Source organism: Microcaecilia unicolor, chromosome 13, assembly GCF_901765095.1.
Source record: "Microcaecilia unicolor chromosome 13, aMicUni1.1, whole genome shotgun sequence".
In the NCBI taxonomy this organism is placed as follows: Eukaryota; Metazoa; Chordata; class Amphibia; order Gymnophiona; family Siphonopidae; genus Microcaecilia; species Microcaecilia unicolor.
In genome coordinates, this window is record NC_044043.1 from 14314369 (window position 1) to 14331985 (window position 17617).

At 45.7% G+C, this 17617-nt stretch overlaps 1 protein-coding gene across 2 annotated transcripts in view; it reads left to right on the plus strand.

Annotated features, from left to right (window-relative positions):
• HIP1 (huntingtin interacting protein 1) overlaps positions 1 to 17617 on the plus strand; it is a 320025-nt gene that overhangs the window by 291774 nt on the left and 10634 nt on the right. For both annotated transcript variants that reach the window (XM_030222554.1, XM_030222555.1), the window contains 4 exons: positions 4006 to 4106; positions 5339 to 5444; positions 7131 to 7254; positions 11934 to 11995. In XM_030222554.1, the coding sequence (XP_030078414.1) occupies positions 4006 to 4106; positions 5339 to 5444; positions 7131 to 7254; positions 11934 to 11995 (393 nt within the window). The remainder of the gene's footprint in view (positions 1 to 4005; positions 4107 to 5338; positions 5445 to 7130; positions 7255 to 11933; positions 11996 to 17617) is intronic.

Genomic DNA, 17617 nt, shown 5'->3' on the forward strand with positions numbered 1-17617 from the left:
CTCGGTTACATTTTCCAAAGATTGTTCCAGTATGGCAGATATATTATTCACATCAAAGTTCACATTTTCTGTGCCCCTTATTTCTCCTTCTTCCCCCCTGGGGCTACTAGGTAAATAGAAAATCTTAGCGCCGCATTTAAAAGCAGCTAACTCGGGACATTCCAGAGGCAGAGGCCCCTCACCGCATAAGTAAACCACTTAAATTGGGCCACGTAGGTAGCAGTCCTATCTTTAAGCGAGTTTGCTTATGCAGTGAGAGGCTGAATATTGACATAACCAGCTATCTGTTAGCTGGCTTTAAAAAAAATGGATATTCAGTTCCACAGCCCCGGACAGGGCCCAGCATTGAGCAGTCAGCAAAACGCTCATGGCTGCGGGCAGGATATCGATCGGTTATAGTCTACATCTCAGGAGCAAAGAAAGCACAAAGAAAAACAATTTAGGAGGAAAAAATAATGATGATATTTCATTAATTATAACAGTGGCCTTGATTAAATAGTGACTCCTACTACACTACAGTTAAACAGAAGAATAGGAGTGGCCTAGTGGTTAGAGCACTGGTCTTGATATCCAGAGGTGGCCCGTTCAAATCCCACTGCTGCTCCTTGTGATCTTGGGCAAGTCACTTAACCCTCCATTGCCTCAGCTACAAGCTTAGATTGTGAGCCCTCCTGGGACAGAGAAATATCCAGAGTACCTGAATGGAACTCACCTTGATCTGCTACTACTGAAAAGGGTGTGAGCAAAATCCAAAGTAAATAAAATATCTTATATACATTTCTCAAGATGTGCTGGATCAAAAAAGGTGTAATTCTCATTCTTAAAGAAAATAAAACATTTACAAGGGAAATATAAACAAATGTAGCCCCCGACTTAGATTATAGTAATAGAAATTACTTCCAACATGCTTGCATACTACAGAAGACATCAGGAAAAATTGGATCTTCTGCCTACAGAAGGGGGAAATCCTTTAATTTTCAAGTAAATGCTTCAAAACCAATGTTTTATCAGCCTCAGAAGAGAAAATGACCAAGAGGGTAGCTGTACAGGAAATAGTATCATAAGTACATAAGTAATGCCATACTGGGAAAAGACCAAGGGTCCATCGAGCCCAGCATCCTGTCCACGACAGCGGCCAATCCAGGCCAAGGGCACCTGGCAAGCTTCCCAAACGTACAAACATTCTATACATGTTATTCCCGAAACTGTGGATTTTTCCAAGTCCGTTTAGTAGCGGTTTATGGACTTGTCCTTTAGGAAACCGTCCAACCCCTTTTTAAACTCTGCTAAGCTAACCGCCTTCACCACTTTCTCCGGCAACGAATTCCAGAGTTTAATTACACGTTGGGTGAAGAAAAATTTTCTCCGATTTGTTTTAAATTTACTACACTGTAGTTTCATCGCATGCCCCCTAGTCCTAGTATTTTTGGAAAGCGTGAACAGACGCTTCACATCCACCTGTTCCACTCCACTCATTATTTTATCAAATGAATCTTCAAGGAAGACAATTAAACACTCTTTCCTAGTAGGTGCTAAACATCCATTCTCCCCCCTCCCCCCTTCAGCCGTATTCAGACCTAAGGTCTGAGTCAAAACAATAATTTGTTCGGATTGTGAAACCTGCAGAACATCTTTGATACAGTTCCTAAGTAAAGTCTCTTGTAGAAGTGATCATGGAAAATGTAACAAATGGAAATTATTCTTTCATAGTACAAATTGAAGCAATCCTTAATGGTGCCAATTGACTGGAAAGAGGGAGGTTCGAGCTTACAATTGGAAAGAGACTTATTTAGCGAATCGATATTTTCAGAAGGTTCAGCAAACTTCACTACTTTACCAGCAAAAGAACACAACTGGATCACAGTCCCCCATAAAAGATCTTCGGTTCTACTAACGACTTCCCAAACACCTTTTAAAGATACATTCTGAGGAGTTAGCATTGTAGAGAAGACCGTAGAGTCAGAAGGAAGTACCACCTCTTGGGAACCAGATGGAAACTTAAAAGCATCATTAACTGGCCCAGCATTTCCCTTCTCAGGACCCTCCTTAGTGGGAGATACAGACTCAAGACTCATAAACGGAGGAAGGGCTGGGGGAATACAGTACGCGGACCTTAGCCTTTTGAAACTCCTTTCCAGTTGCACCCACTCCTTGGCAAGCCACACTCCTCTCGGGCACAATTTCCTTGCCCCAAAATGACTAGCATTTTAATCCAGGCATTTCCAACCTGTAAGCCCTGGGTGAAATGCGCTCCGTCTGTCCCTTGGGCTGCAACTGCTTGGGATTTTAGCAAGCAAATTTTTTTATTTAATTAGGTAGTATACGTGATTTTGAAGCATTACAGTTATTTGGTGGATGTGAAATTACAGTTTCAGAAGAGATTTATGATATAAACTATATGCTATAACAAGCTAAAATTCTCACGCAAGTCTGTGCATGTTGGATTTCTGAAAATTGAATGCCCTTGTTTTAATCCCATACAACCCCACAAGAAGCAACTTTCAGCAATACCCACACGAGCTACTGCAAGGGGCACTTTCGTACTCAAGTATCTTGGAACTCATTCTCAAAGGGAAAAATATACGAGTATACAAAAGGGTCTTGCACCTATTGTTTCCTCATAAGAACAGAAGCGTTGCCATACTGGGACAGACCGAATGTCCATCAAGCCCAGCATCCTGTTTCCAATAGTGGCCAACCCAGGTCGCAAGTACTTGGCAAGATCCCAAAACAGTAGAATACATTTTATGCTGCTTATCCTAGAAATAAGCAGTGGATTTTCCCCGTCCATCTTACTAATGACTTATGGACTTTTCTTTTAGGAAGTTATCCAAACTTTCAGGTGGATTATGTACTTATACATATGTGTGTAAATCTGAAAATCAACTGTATACCTGTAGTTTCCCACCCCTGAACAATCTCTGCGGCCATCTTTCTGTGGTTAAATCTAGCTATCTAGTCTCACTAAATTTGGTTGCTCTAAAGGTGCATTTTTCAGCCCTGGGAATCTAGCTGGTTAAATTCTTGTTATGTGACTAGATCCCTTTGAAAAATGTCCTTATAATATAATTGTTCTGGGAATATTCTCCTCCATACATCATAATCAGAGAGTGGTAGAGTGCAGGCCAAGTGAGACCTACTCTTTCACTGAGAGATTGAGATCCTGCTCAATATACCCTGGCTTACTAGTAAGGTTCACGTCTGCCATGAGATGTACAAAACTGACCTAATGGATCCACGATGGTCCAAAAGTAAAATTTATTCAAATATAGCAACAACACAGGAAGGGGTTAAAACAAATTGGCCAAGTTTCACCCTTCCCATGACTGTCTCAGGGGCAAAAGATACTAGATAACTGTGAAAGGGATTTGATATACCATCTTTCTGTGGTTTTTGCAACTACATTCAAAAGTGTTTTACATAGTATATACAGGTACTTATTTATTACCTGGGGCAATGTAGGGTTAAGTGACTTGCCCAGAGTCACAAGGAGCTGCAGTGGGAATCAAACTCAGTTCCCCAGAATCAAAGTTCGCTGCACTAACCACTAGGCTACTCCTCTAAGAGATTTGTCCTGGTTATTGTTTATTGATTTTTTTTTTAACTTTCTTTTTCTTTTTATTTTTTTTGTTTTGTTTTGTTTTTTGTTACATTTGTACCCCGCACTTTCCCACTCATGGCAGGCTCAATGCGGCTTACATGGGGCAATGGAAGGTTAAGTGACTTGCCCAGAGTCACAAGGAGCTGCCTGTGCCTGAAGTGGGAATTGAACTCAGTTCCTCAGTTCCCCAGGACCAAAGTCCAGCACCCTAACCACTTTTAACTATGTACATTGGGCTTGTTTTATTTTATATTTAATATTGTAATGACTTTTATATTTGTACACCATGTCAAATAGAAATACTCCAAGGACAGTGTGTATAATTTGTTTCAACAGTGACCTGGTAAATGAGGTTGAGTCCAAGCTGGATTTCCTTTGCAACTCTGGTCTTTCCTTCTTTCTAGGGAGCCGCCTCACCCAAAGAGTTCTATGCTAAGAACTCCCGGTGGACAGAAGGCCTTATCTCTGCTGCCAAGGCTGTGGGCTGGGGTGCAACAGTCATGGTGTAAGTCTGCTTTCAGAAGTCTACCTGCATGTAATGAAGGGCGTAGAGAGAAATTAGGACCATGCAGCTCTTTTTATATTTTACAGTTCTTCATTGCAAGGTCCAGTGGTGACACTAATTGACCCCAGGTGTGACTCCCTAACTCTCTTCTCTCACTACGTACTTACCCCCCCCCCCCCCCCCACACACACACACACACACACACTGTCCAGAGGCTTGATGAAACTTGTGCTGCTGTTGGTGAGCTTGAGTTCTACAACGTACAAACTCACACTCTATTCGTGTGAGAGTTTGGACACCACATGCATTGAGCCCGCTGAGACCCACATGATGCTGGGAGAAAACAAAAAAAACAGCTATCTTAGAGACGGGGCTTGTGGCAAGGCTTGGGGACGGTTGGAGGCATTAACAAACCAGGGGAAGATTGAGCTTGGAGGGGATGATGGCAGCTGACTGGGAGGAGAGGATTCTGGGAGAAGACTGATGGCTGGGGGGGGGGACAGTGTGCATTGGGGAAGAGAGTTGTAGGGGAAACAGGAAGTGGGGGAGACAAGATGGGCTGAGGGAAAGAGAGAGGGAGCCTGGAGAATCAAACTTCATTTAATTTACACATTTTGCTCTGAGTGTACCTGAGCAGCCAGACTGGCTACATCAGTAGAGAGGACCCCCCCCCCCCCCCCCTTATCACCCAAGGCTTTGAGTAACATCCATGTCAACCAGCACTGGTCCTGGCTTTCATGTTGAAGTTTTTTTGCAAGTATTGCCCCTTATTCAGAACAGTAGTTTGTATCATGAAGCACACCAATAATTATGTTTGTTGTAGTATTTTTCTCCTTCCTGTCGCCTCATTTTTCCCTCACATTTTCTTCTTGTCTTTTTGCTGCCTGCCTTATTTTTTTTCCTTACGGCTTTCCTTTTTCCTCCTTCCTCTTTCTCTTTATGTCTCTACCACCTTTCCTAATGTTCTTTTCCTACGTCATATCACCCTTTTCCTTGTACCTTCTGTTTTATCTTTCTGGCTTTCTTTTTCCTTTGTCTCCCCCTCACTCCTTCCTCCTGTCTCTCTCTCTCTCTCTCTCTCTCTCTCTCTCTCATTCTTTCTCTTTCTCTCTCTGCCTTTTTTCTTTTCTTCTCACATCTTTCTATCTTTCTTCCCCTCTTTCTGTTTCTCTTGCTTTCTCTGTTTTTGCATTTCTTTCTCCTGTCTGCTGCTTGCTTCTTCCTTTTCTTAGGGATGCTGCTGATCTTGTGGTACAAGGAAAAGGCAAGTTTGAGGAGCTGATGGTGTGTTCTCATGAAATTGCTGCAAGTACCGCTCAGCTGGTAGCAGCTTCCAAGGTAAGTGCCTTTAACTGTGACTGCCAACTTCCCTTTTAGATAGTGGCGTACCAAGGGGGGGGGGGGGCGGTCCGCCACGGGTGCACGCTGCAGGAAGGGTGCAGCCGCGTGGCTGTCGGCTCAGCTGGTTCCCTGCTCCCAGCACCCCAGCAGGCAAGAAGAATGCACGCGGGGGGGGGGGGGGTGCAGCGGCGATCCGCCCCGGGTGGCATCCGACCAAGGAATGCCAATGCTTTTAGAAGCTCAGAGTTTCAAGGAAGGGAAGGAAGCAATTGTGACTTATTTTTGTAATATAAATCCATGACTGAATAACAAGGTAAGAGGAGGATTCATTTGTACCTAATAGCTATACATATGGCAGGATGGTATGCAGTTTATGGTTGGCCTGGCTCAGTGACAGCGCTACGCAAGCACCCCACTTTAGTCTCTAAAGAGAGTCTTCAGCTTCCTGGGTCATCAGGAACTGAATATGCTGTGGAAGCAATAATCATGTCCCCTTGGGGGGGGGGGGAAGGATGGGGGAGTCATTGCTCAAGATGGTGGTGGCTGGATTCAAGGTTCGTAGTTGTGAAGTTGCAGAAGGAAACTTTGATGCATGAACAATAGGTCAAAGACTGTTGGGGTTAGACCACTGCCTATACAGCCGTAATACAGAGCTTGACTCTACCTCCTACAGTTTATTCTTCAGACTGTGCCTTAGAGCAGAGTGAACTTTAGCCTGAATTTACTCCTTAGCAAGAAACCATTTGTGGCCCACTTAGCTGACGTAACCTCTGACCAGTATTACCTCAGGAACTTCTGGCTCAGGATAAGTTCTGAGGGCACGATAACTTTAGCCACCAAAGAATCTGGAGTCTTCAGAGTTCCTTGAATACGTGAGATTATAAGACCGTTGGAGCCATAGGAGCCAACTTTTCAACATTATTGGGGGTGCTAAGCCCAATGGAAATAACCCCTCCCTGGATGCATGAAAAGAATTTTCTCAATATCGGGAGTACTCAAGCACCCACAGAGCAGGCTCTTATGGGTTGGCTCATAGATGTTCTGTACTGCAGTATGATCCCAGGATCCGCTCCTGACTCATTCCTTTAACAGTTTAGTAAGGCAGGTCAGTGAATTGCTTCATTGATCTTAGTTGTCAATGTCCAAAAGCATCTATGCAGCCAAAGCTTTTATTGATCGGATGGTGAACGTATTGCATAATGGCTGAAATGTTGAGGCCAGCAAGTGGTAAGTTCTCGTTGTCTGGTTAAAATGTGTCTGCTTAAGTTTACAAGAAATAGTCTAAGGGGAGGGACCTTCAGTTAATGGGTTAACATTATCCAGTTAAGCAGAACCGTATAATCAGCTAATTTATCCAGCGACTGTATCTGGGGAAGTTTAGGGCTGAATATTCAACCTAACCAGATATATTGGTTGAAATTCATTTATGATGAATAGGATATCTGATCAAGTTAATTCTTAAGTAAATCTCACGCTGCTTACTACCAGCCCTAAAATATTGCAGGTACTTTTACCACACACAACACGTGCAAAATTTTGAAACTGAGATTATCTGGCTAGTGTAAAGTATGCACGCTATCCTCCCCCCCCCTTCCGAACCCATCTTAAATTGTACATTTTCTAAAAATTGCTTTCCTTTTTGTGGCCTTATTTCTGTTTGGTGACTTTCCCTCTTTTCTCTAGGTGAAAGCCGATAAGGACAGTGCTAACCTAACAAAGCTGCAGCAGGCCTCACGCACTGTTAACCAAGCCACGGCCAGCGTCGTGGCCTCCACAAAATCAGGGAAGTGTCAGATTGAAGAGAAAGGTGAGTTCTCAGCCATTCAAAGATAGATTTAGCTTTCCCAGTTTGTGACATTTCCACATATTCTTTTTATTTTTATATAAGGTGAATACAGTGCAATTTACAAAGTAGACGCAGGTGCACAAGAGCAGAGGTAGTGCAAGGGGCTCTCTTGTGAATATACCAATATGTTCAGAAACTGGTATTGGTGAGAATAAAGAAAAGTCATAGAACTGCCAAACCGAAGGTGCTTCTCGCCCTAAGAATCAGGGAGATCAGTTTTCAAAGGAACCAATCCAGTTCGATCCACTGTATCTCACATAGAGGGGCATTTTCGAAAGAAACGTCCAAGTTGCGATTTGGACGTCTTTGTAAAATGTCCAAATCCGGGGGCAGGGAAAAACGTGTTTTCGAAAAAAGATGGACGTCCATCTTTTGTTTCGAAAATACCGTCAAGGACATCCTTAAATTTGGACGTCCTTGGATTTGGACATCTTTGACTTTCGGCAGTTTTCGAAACCAAAGACGTCCAAGTCTAAACGTCCAAATGCAAGCCATTTGGACATGGGAGGAGCCAGCATTTCTAGTTCACTGGTCCCCCTAACATGCCAGGACACCAACCGGGCACCCTAGGGGGCACTGCAGTGGACAGGAACATAGCTCCCTTACCTTGTGTGCTAAGCCCCTCAACACCCCCCCAAAACCCACTACCCACAACTGTATACCACTACCATAGCCATTATGGGTGAAGGGGGGCACCTATATGTGGGTACAGTGGGTTTGGGTGGGTTTTGGAGAGCTCGCTGTTTCCTCCATAAATGTAACAGGGGGTTATGGGCCTGGGTCCGCCTGTCTGAAGTGCACTGTAGTACCCACTAAAAGCGCTGTCATGGACCTGAGTATGACATCTGAGGCTGGCACGAAATATTTTTCAGGATGTTTTTTGAGGGTGGGAGGGGTTAGTGACCAGTTGGGGAGTAACAGGAGGTCATCCCTGATTCCTTCCGGTGGTCATCTGGTCATTTTGGGCACCTTTTTGTGCCTTATTTGTGAAAAAAACACATCCGGGTGAAAACGTCCAAGTGGTCGTCACAGATGTCCTTGCTTTTTTCCATTATGGCTCAAAGACATCCGGGTGAAAACGTCCGTGGTCGTCACAGATGTCCTTGCTTTTTTCCATTATGGCTCAAAGACATCCAAGTGTTAGGTATGCCCAAGTCCTGCCTTCACTACGCCTCTGACACGCCCCTTTGAAATTTGGATGTCCTTGCAACGGACTTCAGTTGAAGACGTCCAAAATCGGGTTTCGATTATACCGATTTGGACGTCTCGGGAGATGGACGTCCATGTTCCGATTTATGTCGTAAGATGGACGTCGTTCTCTTTCGAAAATGAGCCTGATAGGGACTGAGGGGATTTTGTAACTGCTCACATTACAGCAAAATCAGGTACATTCTAGCCATGAAATTTGCCCCATTTTTCAAAGTGAAAATAACAGTGTTGTGCGATGTCACGTTACAAGTAATGCTTTACAGTAATTAAATGAGCATTTAACTACTAATTAACTATAGTAACAAAGTTATTATAATTAATCCAGGAGGGTTCATCTCCATTGCTTCCCCTTTTTCCAACAATCCTTTTGCTCCCTTGAATTTGACATCAAATTGAAAAATAAGCTGTATCTGATACACCTCCTTGACTTGATACACACTTTTTGAGTCCTCTCACCACTCGGACCAGGCAGAGCTGCACTCGTGCTGTCTCTGGCTGACCTGCACTGCGGGTCTTCCCTCTGCCAGATCCCACCTGCCAAAAACAGGAAGTTGCATCACAAGGGCGGGATCTGGCAGAAGAAAGGCTCCGTGGGTCATCCAGAGACAGCCTGAGTGCAGCACTGCCGGTTAAATGGTTTTGAATATCAGGGGAATAGTATTCACACAGCTTCCAACACTGCCCGCAGCACCATTACTGCTCCTGCAGCCAAGCATAGTGTCACCTCCTCCCAAAACACTGCCCTGATGGAAGCTTTGGCACACAACGCACAAGATACCAACATAAGCACAGTTCTGTCATGGGTGGACACCAGTCATAAAACCCACTATGGACCTGACCAACTTAGTTCCCTTTGAGGCAACAAATTGCATACAGATTCAACTATGGGGATAGAAAGAAGGCAGGGAGCAGTACAGCAATGACACACAAGGCAAGACTATCAGCAAAATGACCCTTACGTCCTCACTGATACATGAGGTATAAAGGAATTCATAAGCTCAGACACCTACATACCAGCAACCAAATGTCTGCAAACTTCAGATTCAACAATTAACCAATAATACTTCTTTCTTCTTAAGTGCCATTGTAGAAATGTTCACAGTCCGTGTCATAGTTAACATATGCTTATCGATTCTGTATACATGTATGTATCACTACTGCTTATTAAATCGTAACATATGCATGTACGAATCATCACTTGTACATGTAAATGTGCACTTAGAAATGCTGACCACTCTTCAGAAACCATCTGGAGTCAGAGTGGTGCACAATAGAGAATGACATGGGGATAAATTTTGTCCCGTCCTGACCCCGCCCCCGCAAACTCAAACTCCACCAAAATAGTTCCATCATTTTCGATAAGGCAATTGCTCGCTTTTTGTATGAATAAGATTTTGTACTGTTGCGTGGACAAGATGAGGATGGAGTTGGCGTTTGCAGGGTATGAATGTAGGAATGGCTTAGCCTGAAATTACTGCAGAGAGCAAGAACACACTGTAGACATTCTGATTGATATAATAAACAGTATCTTACTGAAGAAGTCCTCCCACACATTCCAGACAAAATCTGGCTCCTGGGATTTACAGTGATGTGAGTGATTTTTCTCCCCTCTTGATTTCCCCTATTATCGCCTATACTGTATTAGACAAAGGGAACCTGAGTAAACACATAACATTTTTTAAAATTATTACCGGAGCATAATAGAGCATGGCTGTCTAGACTGTACTTGAATTTCATTTTCCAAACCCTAAGAAAATAGTCTATAAGTCTATGATGCCAGTATCTTTTGCCTATCAAGCCTCCAAAATGGAATTTACCTGTGGATTTATGATAGATTTTTCAATTTCAATTATTTAGCAGATTGTTGAAAGCTTTCTTATTCCAGAAATTTATGATGGGTAAAACACTCTATTCTGTTCCTTGGATCTATATGCTGCTTACGTCAACAAGGAATCTAAGTGGGTTACAATGAGACCTTTTGGTAAATTATCAGATCATATACATAGCTTTACGAAATGAGATATATTCTGAAGAGTGCAAATTTGTTCAGGAGTAGAGTGCCAAATTTTACTAGATTTGATACATGAATGAGCTGTCTAAGACTCTTCTATATTGAACCTTCTTAATAGTTGGAAATCCAAGTAACAACTTAGAATGAAAATGAGAATTTCTCTGAAAAACCAAAAAAGTTATTAATTGAGTACGCAAATAGGGACAAAAACCATACAGGATTTTAAATACTAAACAAGCAACCTTAAGTTCTACTCGTGTACAAATCAGCAACCAATGTAAATTTCTCAACGGCTAAGCTGCTAAGGAATGGATCCTAAGGAGCTTAGCTGAGATTGGGTGGCAGAGCTGGTGGCGGGAAGCGGGGATAGTGCTGGGCAGACTTGTACGGTCTGTGCCAGAGCTGGTGGTTGGGAGGCGGGGATAGTGCTGGGCAGACTTAGACGGTCTGTGCCAGAACCGGTGGTGGGAAGCGGGGCTGGTGGTTGGGAGGCGGGGATAGTGCTGGGCAGACTTAGACGGTCTGTGCCAGAGCCGGTGGTGGGAGGCGGGGCTGGTGATTGGGAGGCGGGGATAGTGCCGGGCAGACTTATACGGTCTGTGCCAGAGCCGGTGGTGGGAGGCGGGGATAGTGCTGGGCAGACTTGTACGGTCTGTGCCAGAGCTGGTGGTTGGGAGGCGGGGTTGGTGGTTGGAAGGTGGGGATAGTGCTGGGCAGACTTGTACGGTCTGTGCCAGAGCTGGTGGTTGGGAGGCGGGGTTGGTGGTTGGGAGGTGGGGATAGTGCTGGGCAGACTTAGACGGTCTGTGCCCTGAAAAGGACAGGTACAAATCAAGGTAAGGTATACACAAAAAGCAGCACATATGAGTTTGTCTTGTTGGGCAGACTGGATGGACCGTGCAGGTCTTTTTCTGCCGTCATCTATGTTACTATTCCTCACTTTGAGCAAGCGTGAATGCTGATGGTTAAAACTTTCAAGGTCTATGCATATTGTAGTTCTAAAACATGTATTACACGTATACCTGGAAGGCCTGTCAATTCGCTGATTCCTTGTCAGAGCTGTCCTGTTTGTCCTAATTAGATTGGAAGCTCTGTAGAGCAGGGACTGTCTCTTCATGTTTTAAGTGTACAGCGCTGCGTATGTCTGGAGTATGATTAGTATAGAAATGATTAGTAGTAGTCGTCTTTGGGATTCTGGAATCCTGCTACTCTTTGTCTTTGTCCCTTATTGTCCTGTTTGTCTGTATTGATTAGATTGGAAGCTCCTTCGAGCAGGGACTGTCTGTTCATGTTCAAGCGTACAGTGCTGCGTACGTCTTGTAGCGCTATAGAAATGAGAAGTAGTAGTAGTAGCTGATTTTGTCTGATCAAAAATATACAAGAATGTGTAACAGGTATATTTCTGTATTTCATCCGACAGACACTATGGACTTCTCTACTATCACTCTAACCCAGATCAAACGTCAAGAAATGGATTCTCAGGTAGGGACACTACGCTAAGGTTTGTTCTCATCTGGTCTCTAGTCTTTCTGTTCCTGTCACCCTAAGGAGTAACAAATGCCCTTGGCAAGAATTTATATCTTTTTAATGGAGCAGCATTGACAAGGGGCAAAAAAGTCACAGAGGACATGTGTAGGAAGAAACGTGCTGATGTGAGTCTGGAGAAGGTAGAAGAGAAGGTGGCAATAAGGTTTTTAGATAAAGAGGAGAACTTTTACAGAGCTGTCAGGCAGTGGCATAGCTAGGGTAGTTGACACCCGGGGCCGGTCATTTTTTAACACCCCCCCCCCCCCAAATCCAGTACAAGGTATACCGAGAATACAAAACACTCAGGACCTATATATAGAGCAATTATACCATACCATAAGCAGTATTTTGTACGAGTCACACAAGGAAAAGGAAAGCATCTTAAACACTACAGTGAACACTAGAACATCAATTCACCTATTGTAAAACGAAAACAGACAGAATAGTACAGATCGTCAATCCTGCACAGTCAATGCCAACCGAAAGCCGTCTTTTTCACAAACACAGATACACCCTAATCCACTATAGATTAAGTAATAATAAACTTTCTATTTAGACAAAAATTAAACTGAACCCCCGATGCCAGACTCTGCATACAATGCAACACCACAGAAACAGAAAATGTCCCCTAGTACTGTGCAAAATATAAAGACAGCAGATGTAAATTTGAAAAAAACTAACACATACCAATCACCACTACAAATTAACAAGTAGAAATAAAACAAATACAGAAAATAAAATACCATTTTATTGGATTACTACATTTAGCTTCCAGAGGCCAAAATCTCCTTCCTCAGGTGAATACAGTATAGTGCTGTTACAGTATCCTATCCTGACCTGAGGAAGGGGGGTTTGTTCTCTGAAAGTTAAGTCAAAATGTATCAAAATTAGTCCAATAAAAAGATTACCTTATTTACATGTTAAAGCAAAAAAATAAAAATATGTATTTTATTTACAGTTTGTTGTCTCTGGTTTCTGCTTTCCTCATCTTCTTTTCACAGTCTTCTTTCCATCCAGCATCTGTCTTCGCTCTCTCTCTCTCTGTCCTCCAGTGTCTGCTCTCTCTCTCCCTTCCATCCACTGTCTGCCCTCTATTTCTGCCCCTTCCATCCACCATCTGCCCCAGTCTGCCATCTCTCTCTTCCTCCTTCCATCAACATCTGCCCTCTCTCTCTTCCTTCCATCCACCATTTGCCCCCGTCTGCCCTCTTTCTCTCTCCCCCTTCCACCCACCATCTGCCCTTTCTCTCTGCCCCTTCAAACCGTCTGCCCTCCCTCTCCCATCCATCCATCCAGGGTCTGCCCTCCCTCACACTCCCCCCTTCCATCCAGGGTATGTCCCCTCTCTCTCTGCCTCCTCTTTTCAGCCCCCAGTTCCAGCCCCCTTATTCCACCTGCCCCTGGTTCCAGCCCCAGCCCACATCTCCCACCTGCCCCCCTTTTCAGCCCCACTATCCCACCAGTCCCCAGCCCTTTTCTTCCATTAGTCCCGAGCTTCAGCCCCCAGCCACTTCTCCCTGTCCCCTTTTCAGCCCCCAGTTCCAGCCCCCTTCATCCACCACATGCCTTTCATCCCCCTTTTTCAGCCCCAGACCATTCTCCCACCTGCCCCAGGCATGGACCCATTTACACTCCTGCCCCTTGTCAGACCCCAGTTCCAGCTTCAGACCCCTTCTCCCATCTGAGCACTCCCCTCTGAGCACCCCCACCCCACCCAATCCCCAATCCCCTTCTTCCCATCTGAGCACTCCCCTCTGAGTACCCCCACCCCTCCCCAATCCCCTTCTCCCCTCCAAGCGCCCATCTGGGCTCCCCCACCCTCCCCAATCCCCTTCTCCCCTCCGAGCACCCATCTGAGAACCCATCTGAGAACCCCGCTGGGCTCACCCACCCTCCCTCCCCAATCCCCTTCTCCCCTCTGGGCTCCCCCACCTTCCCCTTCTCCCCTCTGAGCTCTCCTCTGGACTCCCCCACCCTCCCCAATCAACTTCTCCCCTCTGAGCACCCCTCTGGGCTCCCCCACCCCTTCCCAATCCCCTTCCCCCCTCTGAACACCCCTCTGGGCTCCCCCACCCCTTCTCCCCTCTGAACACCCCCACCCCTTCTCCCATCTGAGCTCCCCCACCCCTTCTCCCATCTGAGCACTCCCCTTCTCCTCTCTGAGCTCCCCGTCCCCCCTCATGGAGAGCCGACAGAGCCCTGTCTCCTGCCATCACCCTTCGTTTTTTTTTTAATCCATTGCAGCGACGCAGGCAGCGCTTCACGTCTGCCCTGCGTGTGCTATGAAGATAGAAAATCACCTCGTTAGCGTCAGGCTTTCCCCCCGTTGTATCCCGCCCTCGAGGAAATAGGAAGTTACCTCAGAAGAGGGCGGGACACAACGGGGGAAGGCCCGACGCTAACGAGGTGATTTTTTATCTTCACAGCACACGCAGGGCAGACATGAAGCGCTGCCTGCGTCGCTGCAATGGATTTAAAAAAAAATGAAGGGGGCAGGAGATGAGGGCTGTCCGGAGCACCCCACCACCCGCTGACACCCGGGGCGGACCGCCCCCACTGCCCCGCCCTTCCTATGCCACTGCTGTCAGGTTTCGGAGGTGATGATGTGAGAGAGGAAATGATACAGAGGAATAGAGCTGTCAGGTTTGGGAGGCGAGGGGGTGATAGAGGAAGTGATTCTTAGCTGGGAGGTGATTCTATTCTATTGGAGTCTTATATACCACTTGTTTTCCAAAAAAAAGATTCACAGTGGTTTACATTTGAGGAGAAGTTTACAATAGAGAGAGAAAGCATCGCAGAAAAAAGCTTCACAATAAACAAACAGCAAATATCATATTCCAGTTATTGATCTAAAAGATAGTTCTTTAAACATTTCCTAAGAAAATAAGATGGTATTTGTCTTAAAACTGATGGTATCATCTCTCTATATAAAAGGCAACACCAACGTTCTATGAAGCCTCCAGCCGGAAGTGTGAAGGGGGCGAGATATCCGGTTTCCCTATGAGTGTCTGCCCCGCCCTCTCTGTAACACAGTCAGTGAAGGAAAACAGCAGAGCACGAAATCAAATCGCTGGCTCTGTAACAGTGAAGGACTCAGAGGGGGGAGGGGAGAGAGGCCAGAGGGCAAGGACACACACACTCCCACATGCACACAGAAGAAAACATTGCTAGCCCCCGTTTCATTTGCATCAGAAACGGGGCTTTTTTACTATCTCTCTATATAAAAGGCAACACCAATCTCTCTATATAAAAGGCAACACCAACGTTCTATGAAGCCTCCAGCCGGAAGTGTGAAGGGGGCGAGATATCCGGTTTCCCTATGAGTGTCTGCCCCGCCCTCTCTGTAACACAGTCAGTGAAGGAAAACAGCAGAGCACGAAATCAAATCGCTGGCTCTGTAACAGTGAAGGACTCAGAGGGGGGAGGGGAGAGAGGCCAGAGGGCAGGGACACACACACTCCCACATGCACACAGAAGAAAACATTGCTAGCCCCCGTTTCATTTGCATCAGAAACGGGGCTTTTTTACTATCTCTCTATATAAAAGGCAACACCAACGTTCTATGAAGCCTCCAGCCGGAAGTGTGAAGGGGGCGAGATATCCGGTTTCCCTATGAGTGTCTGCCCCGCCCTCTCTGTAACACAGTCAGTGAAGGAAAACAGCAGAGCACGAAATCAAATCGCTGGCTCTGTAACAGTGAAGGACTCAGAGGGGGGAGGGGGAGAGAGGCCAGAGGGCAGGGACACACACACTCCCACATGCACACAGAAGAAAACATTGCTAGCCCCCGTTTCATTTGCATCAGAAACGGGGCTTTTTTACTATCTCTCTATATAAAAAGCAACACCAACGTTCTATGAAGCCTCCAGCCGGAAGTGTGAAGGGGGCGAGATATCCGGTTTCCCTATGAGTGTCTGCCCCGCCCTCTCTGTAACACAGTCAGTGAAGGAAAACAGCAGAGCACGAAATCAAATCGCTGGCTCTGTAACAGTGAAGGACTCAGAGGGGGGAGGGGAGAGAGGGCAGGGGACACACACACTCCCACATGCACACAGAAGAAAACATTGCTAGCCCCCGTTTCATTTGCATCAGAAACGGGCCTTTTTTTACTAGTATTCCATAATCTTGTCCCCCCAAAAGGAAAGAAATTCTCAATAATAGCTTAAATCAAATATTTTTTAAAGAAGGAAAACCTAATTTCCAAATTCTCACAAAGCCCAATTTTCTACTGATTTAAAAATTAAACATCTTAAAATTAATATGTAATGAAGTGATAGAATGATGCAGAGCTGTCAGGTTTCAGAGGTGATGGAGGGAATGATTCAGAGGAACAGAGCTGAGTGATGGGGGATAGAGGGAATGATAGAACTGTGAAGTTTTGGAAGTGATGGAGAATAGAGGGAATGATTCAGAGAACTCAAAAAACCATCACTAGACCCTACCTGTCCCTCCAACTACCGCCCCATCTCCCTCCTACCCTTCCTCTCCAAGACACTTGAGCGTGCAGTCCACAGCCGCTGCCTTGATTTTCTCTCCTCTCATGCCATCCTTGATCCGCTTCAATCCGGTTTTCGCCCTCTTCACTCGACAGAAACAGCACTTTCTAAAGTCTGTAATGACCTGTTCCTTGCCAAATCCAGAGGCCACTACTCCATCCTCATCCTCCTGGATCTATCCGCCGCTTTTGACACTGTCAATCATGACTTACTTCTTGCCACACTGTCCTCATTTGGGTTCCAGGGCTCTGTCCTCTCCTGGTTCTCCTCCTATCTCTCCCACCGCACCTTCAAAGTTCACTCTCATGGATCTTCCTCCACCCCCATCCCCTTATCTGTTGGTGTTCCCCAGGGATCGGTCCTTGGACCCCTTCTCTTCTCAATCTACACCTCTTCCCTGGGCTCCCTGATCTCATCTCATGGTTTCCAGTATCATCTCTATGCTGATGACACCCAACTGTATCTCTCCACACCAGACATCACCGCGGAGACCCAGGCAAAGGTATCGGCCTGCTTATCCGACATTGCTGCCTGGATGTCCAACCGCCACCTGAAACTGAACATGTCCAAGACCGAGCTTATCGTCTTTCCACCAAAACCCACTTCTCCTCTTCCTCCACTTTCTATCTCAGTTGATAACACCCTCATCCTCCCCGTCTCATCTGCCCGCAACCTCGGAGTCATCTTTGACTCCTCTCTCTCCTTCTCTGCGCATATCCAGCAGATAGCCAAGACCTGTCGCTTCTTCCTCTTTAACATCAGCAAAATTCGCCCTTTCCTCTCTGAACACACCACCCGAACTCTCGTCCACGCTCTCATTACCTCTCGCCTGGACTACTGCAACTTACTCCTCACCGGCCTCCCACTTAGCCATCTATCCCCCCTTCAGTCTGTTCAGAACTCTGCTGCACGTCTCATATTCCGCCAGAACCGATATACTCATATCACCCCTCTCCTCAGGTCACTTCACTGGCTTCCAATCAGATACCGCATTCAATTCAAGCTTCTCCTTCTTACCTACAAATGCACTCAGTCTGCTGCCCCTCACTACCTCTCTACCCTCATCTCCCCTTACGTTCCC